Source organism: Pteropus alecto, unplaced genomic scaffold (genome assembly GCF_000325575.1).
Source record: "Pteropus alecto unplaced genomic scaffold, ASM32557v1 scaffold185, whole genome shotgun sequence".
Taxonomy (NCBI): Eukaryota; Metazoa; Chordata; class Mammalia; order Chiroptera; family Pteropodidae; genus Pteropus; species Pteropus alecto.
Genome location: NW_006438088.1, coordinates 4,701,814 through 4,715,269, shown reverse-complemented (window position 1 = coordinate 4,715,269; position 13,456 = coordinate 4,701,814). Strand labels below are relative to the sequence as shown.

The 13,456-nt window shown below is 38.4% G+C and overlaps 1 protein-coding gene across 1 annotated transcript in view; it reads right to left on the bottom strand.

Moving 5' to 3' along the window:
* Positions 1 to 460: 460 nt before the first annotated feature.
* FUCA2 (alpha-L-fucosidase 2) overlaps positions 461 to 13,456 on the bottom strand; it is a 16,911-nt gene continuing 3,915 nt past the window's right edge. Inside the window, exons 3-7 of the mRNA XM_006915357.3 lie at positions 10,235 to 10,574; positions 8,723 to 8,933; positions 8,302 to 8,492; positions 2,499 to 2,607; positions 461 to 1,225 (exon numbers count right to left, since the gene is read on the bottom strand). Coding sequence (XP_006915419.1) covers positions 1,085 to 1,225; positions 2,499 to 2,607; positions 8,302 to 8,492; positions 8,723 to 8,933; positions 10,235 to 10,574 — 992 coding nt within the window. The 3' untranslated portion in view covers positions 461 to 1,084. The remainder of the gene's footprint in view (positions 1,226 to 2,498; positions 2,608 to 8,301; positions 8,493 to 8,722; positions 8,934 to 10,234; positions 10,575 to 13,456) is intronic.

Here is a 13,456-nt window from a genome sequence, read left to right as displayed (position 1 = left end):
CTAGAGGCTGAAAGATGAAGGTGCCATTGGGTTTGGTTTCTCTTGAGGCCTCTCTCCCTGGCTTATAAATGGCCTGTCTTCTCACTGTGTCTTTACACGGTCTTTCCTCTGTGTGCTTGCATCGCTGGTGTCTCTTCCTCTTCTCATAAGGGCACTAGTCATATTGGATTAGGGCCCCTACCCTTATGATTTCATTTAACCTTAGTTATTTCTTTAAAGGCTCTGTCTCCAAATACAGCTGCACTGGAGGTTAGGGCTTCAACATGAATTTAGCAGGAGACACAATTCAGTCCTTAACAACACTAATTCCTAGCTACTCAAAAATTTCCACCTCTGAATCACAGCTGGAATTAAATTCAATGTGAAGAGACTTCAATAGCAAACATAGGGAAAGGAGAAAATTGCCTCTACCCTTCTAGGTTCTTCCTACTGGTCTAATCAAAATGACATAAGACAGATAAACAATTGAAGATAATCAAATTTAATTACATGCATATATGTGGGAATCCCACATACATGAGTGAGTTCAACTGCCCCACATACATGAGAGGTTCAGAGGCAGAAAGTTAAAATGAGATACACGTGGCATTCTGAGCTAAGGTTGAGGTAAGGTGCCTTGGTTCTTCATAGAGGAGGAAGATCATTCATAGGATAAGAAAATCAGATGTTCCGTAATTAGAACTTTGCCCTGCCCTGTAGATAAGTCCTAAAAAGTTACTTCTGGTGATAAGTCTTATTATGGCCCCAAATTTAAATTCTTTACGAAAGAGATAAAATTTCTCATGAGCTTGCAGAGTTTCGATTGCCTTCTGCTCAAAATAATTCACATGCTGAAGTGGCACATCTTGCCGAGGCCTGTTCTAAACCCCTTCACAGATTGCACTGGAGAGTTAAAACAATTACATGGGTAATTTAGGTGGAAAAAAAATGGAGAGTAAGAGGAGAAAAGAGGCTGCATTGCCTAAATAATTACTTGACTTTTCTTGGCCCATTTTACATTTGCTTTCTCCATATGCGACAATTATAGAAACCTGATATTTTCTAGTCTTAGATGTAACTTCAGAATGAACCACTCTCCTGCACATTAGATCACATTAGTTAATGCTAGAGCCCAGCCCCATTTACAGGGCATCTGATGAAAGGTTAGATGTGGCAGTTTCACCATAATGCCATTTTGCTTCAAAGAGATCCATTTAAGTGGCTGTCCATGTCCCAGTAGTTTAACCTGAAATTAAAAACATACACACAAATGTCTCCAAATGTATCTCTTTGACTCATCTACTTTATTGAGGAATGGTTGATATTTCTTAAACAAGCATTGTAGACAGAAGATTCATTTTTTACTTTTATCTAGTAGTTCACAAGCTGTTTTAATAACCCTCGATTAAAGAGTGCATATGTCTGTCTTATGCCTTTATTCTTGTTCCTATATTCTCAAATAAAAATGCGCAGGAGTTGGAGAAGAAGAACTGTGAAGGCTGACTGAAGTGTCAGAGTAGGGAAAATGCTGAAGAGTAGGGAAAATGACTCTGGAACTAAACTGCCCAAATTAAGTTTTCACACAGAATGTTTGGAGAAAGGCTCCTCTCCCTTATCCAGCCAGATTTCCTCCTCAAATTTTCCAGTAACCCACTAATCGACCATACATAACTGTGACCAGTTATTACTATAATTGTTTTATATCCTTAGCCTTATACTAAGTGAATTTAAAAAGTAGTTTTCTACATAACTACAGTTATTTTGAACCAGAAGACTTTGCTTGTCATGTAGAGCATATAAAAGCAAAACCCATGAACTTTTAAATAACACTATTAATGAAGGCCAAAGAGAACATTGATAAAATAAAAAGATAATGTCATACACAGGCCACTAAACTGTAATTAAACATCAGATTTCAACTCCGTCTTCTTTTCTGCCTGATCAACCACAGGAGTTAGAAATGAAATATGAAAAAATGATGCAAGGAGAAACATGGACAACTCACCTCTAAGGAACTTGTTGATTTCTTAAAAATAAACTGTGAAATATATCCCCCTAATATTTAATACCAGCCTCTGGCATGAAACCTCAATACCAGACCTAGTGGTTACAACTGTTAGATTAACCTTTAACTTTCTCAAAAATTTGTACGAACTTGACATAGGAGGGCCATAACATATTACTTGTATTCAGAGGAATAACAATTCCAGTTTTATGAAAAGCATTATTTCAGATGTATACAGTGAACCTGAACAACATAGAATAATTGTGAAGAATATTTTACACTGATATGCATGGAGATAATGTAGCTGCTTTATAAGTCATTTTTGCGGGAAATGAAAGAAAATTTTTACAGGTGTTGGCCAAACATCATCATCGATGAAGTTCATTTTAAAATTACTCTTATGATTAATAAGAGGAACATATATAAGGCTCTCTGTCAAGTTAAAAGCTACGTTTTGATCAGGATATCCTAGTCAACAATTTAAAGGGACAGTGAAGACAAAATTCCCTCTTACCTCTGTTAACCCCAGAGTAGCTTTGGGTTGGCCAAGAATCAGCTGTCCAGATATGGGCCATTTGAGAAACATGGCATAGACCAATTTTTCTTTACGTTTGGTTGTATACCTGTTATTAAAGGAGGAAAAGGCATAGTAATATTTCTCATTATTTTTGGGTCAGGTCTGGAATTATTTACAGGGATACTTCCGTTTGGTAAATATTTACCAGGTCTTCATTAATGGAGGGAAGGGAAAATAGCCCAATGGTAATGTAAAAAGCACCCAAAGGGTACTGATCCCAATTCCATTGTGTGTGGACAGGTCCCTATATCACAAAAAAAATTCTCAGACACCATCTGGGGATCATACAACTTAACTCAATTCTGACACTGTCTACCTGGAGATAGTGTCAGATTCCACAGATTAAGGGCTCAGTCTTAGAGGACTCTCTGTTTCCCCCAACTTCAGACACCAAGCACAAGTCCAAGTTGACATCTGGGCATCTGACCCCAACAGGTTATAGATGGGAGGTTCCAATGACCCCCTCCTTGGGTTCAATTAATCTGTTAAAGCAACTCACAGAAATCAAGAACCATTTTACTACTGGATTATTGGTCTGTTATAAAAAGGTACAACCCAGGGACAGCCAGATGGAAGAGATGTACAGGGCAAAGCATGGGGAAAGGGAAGGCGTTTCCATGCCCTCTCCAGCACACTACTCTAAGCACCTCCACCAACCTGGAAGGAAACTCTAAACCCTGTCCTTTTGGATTTCTATGGAGACCTCATTTCACAGGTATGATTGATTAAATCACTGGCCAATGATGATTGATTAAACCTCCAGCCTCCGCCCTCTCTGGAGATCTGTGGTAGGACTTAAAGTTTCAAACCTCTAAAGGATTAGGTCTCCTGGCGACCATCCCTCATCCTGTGGTGCCTCAAAAGTCGTCTCATTAGCATAACAAAAGAACCCTTTATAGCTCTCATCGCTTGGGAAATTCTAAGAGTTCTAGGAACTCTGCGCCAGAAACACATTTCTTGTTGTAAATAACAATATCACAGCACCTTCTTCCCCCATTTCCCCAGTACCAAAAAGTTCTTAGAACAAAGATTTTTCTACTATTGCTCTTCATTGTTAAGGGTGGAAAATTTTCAAGTGAGCAAACTAGCTAAGTCAGCTACAGGGAAGAAATATCTTTAGATATCAGAAGTTGTCCTACTTGCTTGTGTGTGGTTTAGGAAGTGTATTGTATAAAATATGTAGATGGCCAATGTCTGCTTCTGTAATCCATTTACTTGTTAATTAAGGGTGTTGTTCCGGGCAAAGATATGCTAAAAGCCAACTTCCACTTCTGTAATCTGCTGGCTTGTTCAGGGGACCACCAGGATATGGTCTTGAGCTTTATCAGCTGCCTGCTCTGAAAGCTCAGGGCTGATCTCCTCTAGCCCTGCGTGGTAGAGAGTCAGTCGCCGGCCGGCTAATAAAGGCTCATAATTAATCTCAATTGGCTCTGTGGGTCTCAGAATTGTTTGCGCCATAACATTCATCGGACTGTTCTCATAGAATTGGAAATAGGCAGGGTAGGTGAGTGAAGAGGGGAAGATGCAAGAGCAGATGGCTTTCCACCCTTAATTCAAATCTCCATGTTCCTTTATTCAACAGATGCATATGTGCCGGTGCTGGGCCAAGTTCTGTGTTTGGTGTTAGAAAACCACGTGCTTGAGTTCTTGTTCTTATGGAACTTAGACTAGAGTGAGGAAGACATTAAATAATCCCACAAATAATATAAAAGCCTGAGTTTCGGTAAGTACTATGAAAGAAAAGGAAATTGAAAAATTATAACACAGGGATTTTTTTAGATTACATCATCAGCAAGAAGCCTCTCCAAGAGAGTGACATGTAATCTGAGACTTAAAGAATGAATGAGAAAAAAATGGAAAAAGTAAAAAGAGTACAGTCTAGATAAAGAAAACAGAATTTGTTCATTTTTTCACTCGATTACTCAACAAAGTTACTGAGATCTTTTAGAACTGGAGACATAGCATTGAAAACATCTCTGTCCTCACAGAGCTAACACTGTAGTGGGGAAAATTAGAATGAGCAAATGAATACATGTCAGGTGATGATTAAGTGCTATGGAGAAAACTGAAGGCAAGTAAGGATAGAGCATGCTCGGCTGGAAAGGAGGGATCTGGGGTAGTATTTTAAATAGTCAGGGAATAGTCCGGGAAGACTTCTGTGAGGAGGTGGCATTGAGGAAACCTAAAGAACATGAGGGACAGCATGTGGGTAGCTAGAGAAAGAGACCAGCAAGCAGAGAACTCCCAGTGCAAGAGTACGCACGGCCTGCCAAAACTACAGCAGGGAGAGCAGAGCGGCTGAAGGAGAGAAAGTGAGGGGTGGCCCAGCAGCAGACGAGAGCACAGCGACAGCAAGGAGCCAGTTTTTATAGGACCTGATAAGCCTCTCTGACTGGAAGCCATTGGTGGAATTTGAGCATGGTGGTGACATCACCGGATTTATTATTTAAAAAGTTCTGTGGCAAATAAAGGGATAAGGATGGAAACGTCAGTCAAGGGGCTAAAGGGGCTACTGAAGTCATCTAGAGAAAAGACAATGGAGACTAAAAGGAAAGTTGCCACACAGAGGATAAGTGGTCAGATGTGGATATTTCAAAAATAGAGGTTATGATATTTGCTGATGGATTGGCTGCGGGATATAAAAGGGAAGTTAAGGACACCAGTTTTTGGCCTGACAACCACCTAAAAGGATGAAGCTGCCATTAACGAGATGGGAAAGATGGTAGGCGGAGGTAATATCAAGCACACGTTTAAAATTAGGACATATGTTTTAGATTTAACAGGTTTAAGATCCTTATACTTCCAAGTGGAGATGTTGACTAGGAAGTTGAATTTAGGAGTCTGGAGTTCAAGAAAAGAAGTCTGCATTGTAGGTCATCAGCAAAGCATTGAATGCCATTAAAATAGGTGGTATCCCTTTGAGGAATTAAAATAGAGAATAGAAGTCCAAGGCCTAAGTCTCCAGGCACTTCAGGATTCAGAGATTGGGAACTTGAGGTGGAACCAGCAAAGGAAACTAAGAAGGAGCAGCCCACAGGCAAATGAAGACAAGGAGAGACAACAATCAACGGAGACAAATGCTGCCATAAGCTCAGAAAAGAGAGTCTGGGAGCCGCCCCTGGATCTGGCAAGGAAGAGGTGATCGTGGGCCTCAATAACCGTGGCATCGCGCAGTCATAGGCAGAGCCTGACCAGAGTGAGTCCGAGAGAAGCAAGAAATTGGAAATATCAAGTAAAAAGAATTAACATGTTTTATTGTAAAGGAAATGAGAGAAATGGGAAGGTAGCATCCAAGAAGGATCGAAAGAGTACATGTTTAAGATGAAAGAAATATTTGTATAGCGTTCAGAAAGTATCTAATAAAGAGGGAAAATTGAAGATGAGAAGCGAATGGGGAGAATCACTGAAACAGCGTCCTTGAGTGGAAAATATGTGATGAGATCCAGTTCACAAGGGTTGGCCTTAAAGCCAAAAATGAAGTTATTTGAGAGAGAGAGAGAGAGAGAGAGAGTGTGTGTGTGTGTGTGTAGCTGCCAAGGGACCAGCATGGAATAAGTAGAGCTGAATTTAATCAAAGTTGAGATTTTAATGAGTATGAAAGAGAGAGAGAAAGTTAAGGAATTGAGGGAATATGCAATGGAAGTACCAGCTATATAATCTGACCTGGATAAGGGAAAAAAAAAAAAAATGAATTTAAGAGAGTAAGACATGAGGGACAGATAAAACATGATAGGATCAAAGATGGTATAATCAATGGATTACAGAACACTTTGGAAGCTGAAATGCTATGTGGAGTGAGCTGAAATATAAGAGGTTAGACAGTAGAATGCTTCAAATTGAGGTCACAGAAGGAGTACAATTACTGGTAGGTGGTTCAGGTCTGAGGTATGACCAAAAGAAAGGGTAGCAAGAGTAGAATGAACAAGCTCCCTGGAAGAGAAAAGGTACAGGACTGAGGGCCAGCAAATTAGAACTGATATTAAAAATCAAAGAATTCTGTATAGTAGATCTGGAGTCACTGACAGTGAACCAGGGCTAAAATCTGGAAGGATTTTAGGAATAGATCCTGGAGTCTATTGTGGATGAAAAAGGGTTCTATGGAAAGTAACCTCACAAGATGATTGGATCATAAATTCCTAACTGGGCAGGTCATGGTGGGCAGTCACACCCTAGGCATATAATTTTTTTAGTTAAAGGTTTACTTTTGCCTTAAGCAAGACCTGTCCAGTGCTTTAGTGCATCTAGGTTAACACACCTTTGAAATAAACTCAACCACCCTAGAGAGCACATGATCTTGTTAACTGTCCTGTAATCCAATCCCCACCTTGCTTTCTCCCACCTCCATGTAGTCTTCCTTCTATTCCCTCAATTTCAAATCCATAAACGCTGCAAAACTGTCCTCCAGAGCACTTGAGATCTTGCTTCCTGGCAACTGTCATCAGTTTTGGCCGAAATAAACTCATAAAAATTCTCTACAGTTTTGGACGTTTCTTATGATGACACTGTGGATGCCTGCTGCAAGGAAGGGAAGCATAAATGATGACACCAAGGGTGAAAGCTCTTAACAGTGAGGAGAGAGCAGGGGCATCTGAGGTCTGTGATGCTGGCAGGAGCTAGACACAGGGGTTTGGGGGCCTTGTTAAATATCTTGGCTTTTATCTTTACTTAGTAAAAGAAAAACTAATGGAATATTGGTTAATAATTGTGAAGTCCCAGGTTCGACACTGTCACAGTCAAATATAAGCACAGAAAAAAATTCCAAAACCAGATTTAACTAACCTCTGTAAAATGAAGGATCGGTACTGAGTTCTCATTATGGCTTCTCCCAGACCCAACATTCTAAAACTACCATTACTTTATTTTCTCCAGTGAGAAATAATTTTTTTAAGTCATAAGTCAAATGAGATCAAAGAACGTTTAGTCTAATCTTTTGATTTATATTTCATCAGGCTATACTCACTTTAGTAGCTACGCAAGGTGAATTTTTAGAGCTTCGCTCATACTACTCTTATTTATATATATGTTAAGACTCCACATCAGAAAGTAGCATATATGCAGAGTCTGATTCATGACATTGGCACATGGAAACTTCCAGAGCTCAGAGAGAAGTTTGAGACAGAGCTTTTAAAGAATACCATAAAAAGAAAAATTAGCAAGTAAAGATAATTAATTTTAAAGAAACTTCAGGTTTAGATTTATTTGAATAATATATGAACATGTTACAGTTTTTTTAATCAATTAAAATAATGTTATTTGGGCTGATTTTTAATATTTTTCTGCAAAAGTTAGAATTTACTTAAATGACTAAATAGAAGTCTCTCTTTTGGATTAACCACTCAGTGTTTTTCACTTTTCTGGATTGCTTATAATTTTTATAAGAGCTGACTACTTTTCACTGTAATTTATCTACCATTAGGAGATATCTAGAGATGATTTAAGCTCAATTTGCTAAACAGTTAGTATTCAAAAACATGCTAATTTCTTCTCCTTCTTTCTCTTTATAGTAAATAAAGTTTAAGAAGTGTTTTGTGTAGATAAGCATTTATCCAATTTCCTTTTTTAGCCTACTTCTCTCTCTCTCTCTCTCTCTCTCTCTCTGTCTCTCTCTCTCTCTCTCTCTCTGTCTCTCTCTCTCTGTCTCTCTCTCTCTCTCTATATATATATATATGTACGTATGTATTTGGAGAAATTCTAAATGCCTTCCTCTATCAAATAGTACTTGGTAACAAGAATAACATACCATACATCTGGGGTGACGGTGTCATTCTGGGATCTCCAAGTGTTCGTTTCATAAATGGCTTCTCCATTGACTTTTAGCCAGGTCCCCATTTGCCTTAATCGTTCCTCGAAAATTGGAGAAATGATGCCATCGTGTGTGGGCCCAATATTCATCAAAAGATTTCCTCCACATGAAACAGTTTGTACTAGTTCCTAAAAAATTAAGAATATAGTTCTTAGATAAAATAATTCCTTTGTCAATGTGTTAATATGTTACAGACTTAAACATGGATATATAGTTACTACCTAGGAGAACAAACATGGAAGACAGAAGAATGTCCTGTCTTTATAGGCCATTGAGCCTTACAAATTATAAAAAATTAATTCACACACCCACTCTATTAAGAATATTACCATAATAGTTATCAGACATTTTATTGTACCTTCACCAGTTCTTCAATTGTAAGATAGTCAGAGATTCCAGCATTCCTCCTATAGCCCCAGGAAAACTTGTCTATTGTCATGCAGTTTTCCCATTTATGTGGCAAAAGATATCCTGGGTTATAACGATCACTGCAGGTATAGTAGCCACCATGTTTACAGATGCTACCAGCTCCCCATCGGTCATTGGTGACTACTGTGTTCCCAACTGGGCTGAAATGAAAAGAAAAATTTTTATAAACAAAAAGTAAAGTTTTTTTTTTCTTTGCACAAAAGGAAATGTCACGGAAAAGAGATCTGACTGAAATCCACTCCTGAAAATTCACCATAGCCTAATATAACACAAAGTCTGTGGCTTTGAAGTCAAATAGACCTGGGTGGAATCCAAACCTGTCTCTGTCATTTTCTAAGCTTTTTACGTAAGTCCTCCAAATTATCAATTACTTCATCTATTATTAGAACAGAAATAACATATAAAACACCTAGTCCCGTCCCCAGCACATACAGCACTTATAAAAATATTGCACTATTATTTGAAGCTCCCTCCATATAGTGGATGATATAGCCAACACTGAATTTACAGTCAAGACTTTCTTCTTACCTGTGACTGAACTATCTTATATACATTCTAGCCTTTCTCTTTCTCTTATAATTGTGCCTAGTATTGAAAATTCTCAGGAAAGCCAACTGTGGCATGAAATAAGTCCACAACTTTATTTATCATAGTGGGTAGTGCCTCCTGCATCTCTGTACTTAGAGGGGACAGTTCTGATTCACAAATTTAAGTGGATGGCTCCCAATCTTTCCAGTTGGATGGAGTACCTGGAGAAATGCTATTTTAAATATCAAGAGCTCTCTAGAATATTTGTATGTGCACCCTTTGTGGGCCTAGAGAATACATGCAGAACACTCCCTGACTTCATAACACAATACTAAGTACCTTCTAGTTATGAATATAAATTTGTTCCATATAATTTATACCTCATAGAGGAGTTCAGTCGGAACTGCCTGTTCTAATGGGGCAAGCCAGAACATGCTAGAAAGCAATAGGAAATAGGAAGAGGTGAGAATGCTGACGATTAAGAAAATAAAGGAGACAGACAAGGAGGACATTGGGCAGCAAAGATTATCAAAAGGGTAAGAGGATAAAAAGAAGAAGCAATTAGAGGAATTGAAAAGCACAGAATCAGAAACAGTCATGAGTAAACAAGCGTTGTCCCAGAACAGGAGATGAAGATGGGGACCCACAAAATTAATGTCTTCAAAATTCTGGATTCCTTGATTTTTAGTCTGATTTCAAAATCAGACTATTGAGTTGTATTTGACTTCTGATTTGTATTTCTTGATTACCTTGAGTAAATACCGGCATATTCAATAAGCATTATTTATAATGATTTCTTCCCTTATACCACACATGGACATGAAAAGAAGTATTTCAAGAAGCAAAAGAATGAAATGGTATACATGTATTAGGCACGTTAAGGTCACTATAACAACTCTAACAGCATACATGCCTTTCATTGTACAGCCAAGCTAAGAAACCTGTGCTGTTCCAGTAGGAGTCTGGCGCCCCTCCATCGCCATCTGACCACAGGACCTCGGGCCGGTACTTGTTCACCAACTCGTAGAGCTCAGGTAACATCTTAAAAACTGGAAATTGTCGCTTCTGGAATGAGCTAGATTCATCGTCGAGGAAGAACGGATGAAACCACTCGAAAAGCGAATAGTACAGTCCAAAACGCAGGGAGGTCTTCTTCCTAATAGCTACCTCAAGTTCCTTAACGAGATCCCTCTTTGGACCCTCATCCACAGCATTCCAGTTCCACGAGTACTTGGAACCCCACAAGGTGAAGCCTGTACAATTATATTAAAAACTTATGTAAGCATATAGATTTTATTTTAGTAAATTTCTACCTGTACAAATGCCAAAAAGAAATTCGATCATGCACATGACATGTAAATAACTGCTTCTACCAACAACTGTTTTATGGCAATTTTTTTATAGTATGTATTCTGCTTTTATATGAGAATTTAAACAAGGTAGAACCGAAGTTTTAAATTTTATTTAATTTTATATTAGTTTCAGGCGTACAGCATAATGATTAGGCATTTATGTAATTTACAAAGTGATCCCCTAATTAGTGTAGTACCCACCTGGCACTACACATAGTCATTACAGTATTGTTGACTATATTCCCTATGCTGTAGTCTACGTCCCCATAACTATTTCATGACTACCAATTTGTATTTCTTCATCCCTTCACCATTTCCAGCCAGCCTCCCTTCAGGCAATCACCACTGTTTGTTCTCGGTATCTAGAGTCTGTTTTCATTTTGTGTGTTCATTTACTTTGTTCCTTAGATTCCGCATATAAGTGAAATCATATGCCGAGGTTTTTCAAAGTAACTCTCAGGGTACCCATAGGTCTGTATAGTCTGATCTATCTTCTGTATTTTCCTTCTTAGAATATAAGCTCCTTGACGAAACAGCATCATATCTGCTTGTTCTCTGCTATACCCCTCGCCAATTGCTAACACTGGGTCTAAAACAAAATCAGCAGTCAACATTAGCAAATTACAGCTATGATTAAAATATATTCCCTGGTTTTAAGATTATTTATTTTATTGTATGTGATTCTTAGATGTAAATTTCCGTTAAGCTCATTATTATGCAGAAACCCCTATTCCTCAGTAGTTCTGTATTTTAAAATACAATACTCATCATTTGTAATCTCCTCTTACTCTAAAGTCATAGACTTTGATATTGCTCTTTAAATTACCTAAAAGTGAATTATCTACCGACTAATGGGTAGGAAAAATAACATCTACCATTAAACAAGCACTTTGAAATAATTCATATTTAAAAGGAATTTGCATTTAGATTGCTAGTTGTTTTATATAAACATATTAGAAGCAATATATAAAATGAAATACTTAAGAAATCATGTAAAGCCTCAAAATTTTTAGTTAATGCCTAGGAACATAGGTATATTGTTATTATCCCACTGAAATCTAAAAGAATCTCTGAGAATAGACATAATACAAGGTGCTTTTGGTGAAACATTTTACTCCTGTAAATTAGGACAAGTGTAAGATGAACACACTCTTTAGATTCTTTTTTAAGAAGCTTTTTTTTTTTTTTGACCTTTGAGGTGAGATTTAATGTACATTTAGAGCCTTTAAAAGAGCTCACGCTTGTTCCAACGATGTTTGTGGTAAGCTTCAAAGCAGTGTAGATATTTAAAGTCTTATTCAAAATGTTTCAACTTGACAGGCCCTAATGTCCAGCAGGGCTAAAACCACATGGGTCTTCAGTTCAGTATCACCACTTGAAGCTTGCACAGCAGTCTTCCTGCTCAGCCAAGCTCAGCAGGGTCTTTTCCATAAGCAATGGAAACATCTGACAACATGGGTCCTAGAAAGTTTATAAATGTGAGCTTCATCATCTATCCTCACAGTGTGATTAAGAACTGTTTTGTTTTGTTTCTCAGTTAGCTCACTATATAATACTCCGTGCCATACAGTTTGGCACAAGTTCCTAGAGCAAGAAATCAACATGTTCACAAGCAAATACACTTCATAAATATTCATCTAAGCAGGAGAAACATATTAGGAGGAAATTATTAAGCCACTAGAATGTGGCCAAAGGGGAAAATGTTCTAAGATAATTACAGATTTGTGGTTTTGGTTCTTCCTTCTTATTCTCCTCCCCACTCTTAAAAACAGTGAGGCAAAATTTCTTATTCCAAGGCAAAGATGGTCATACAGAGGAAATTGTGAAATGACTTAATATGAAGTTAAGACAATAATAGTTTCTTGACATTTCTTTGATCTTATAAATACTGTAATGGTAATGGGTGGAAACAATTCTATTGACGTAGGACCACAGTGATGGCTAACTCTGTCTGTCAACTACACTGGGCCACAGGGTGACCAGATATTTAGTTAAACATTATTCCATGAGGGTATTTCTGCATGAGTGAATCATTTGAGTAGGTCGACTGAGTAAAGCAGCTTGCCCTCCTCAGTGCGGTGGGCCTTGTCCAATCTGTTGAAGGCCTAAATAGAATAAAAAGCCGAGTAAGAAAGAATTCTTTCTCTCTCCCTGTCCTTGAACTGAGTCATTGATCTTCTCCTATCTTTGGACTCAGACTTGGCTAGAACTTGCGGCATCTACTTTCCTGCTTCTCAGGCCTTTAGATTCAGACTGGGACTATACCAGAGCTCTCCTGGGTCTTGACTTCTTGGCCTCCATGAGTCAGTTTCTTGTAATAAATCTCTTTATATCTATTCTACTTTCTGTGGGTTCTGTTTCTCTGGAGACCCTTGACTAATACTTTCCTTTCAGATATTCCTTTCAGATATTCTTCCCCCATCTCTAATATTTCTGGGCACAATTACAGTTCCGGGGTCCTTTTCCTTTCAGGGGATCTGTGTCACTTTCAACACTAGCAAATTTTCCACCATTGGGCCATCTAAGAGTTGGCCAAAAGCACAGCCATGTGTGTTGGTAATGATGCAAGACTGCAATGGCATAACCCCCATGGTGCCTTCCCAGAATGCATTACAGATGTGGAATGAAAGTTAAGGAAGGAGTCTACGGCCAGGCCACCCTGAACGTGCTCAATCTCGTCTGATCCTGGAAGCTAAGCAGAGTCGATCCTGGTTAGCACTTGGATGGGAGACCACCTAGGACTACCAGATGCTATAGGCATTAAAAAAAAAGAGAGAGAGAGT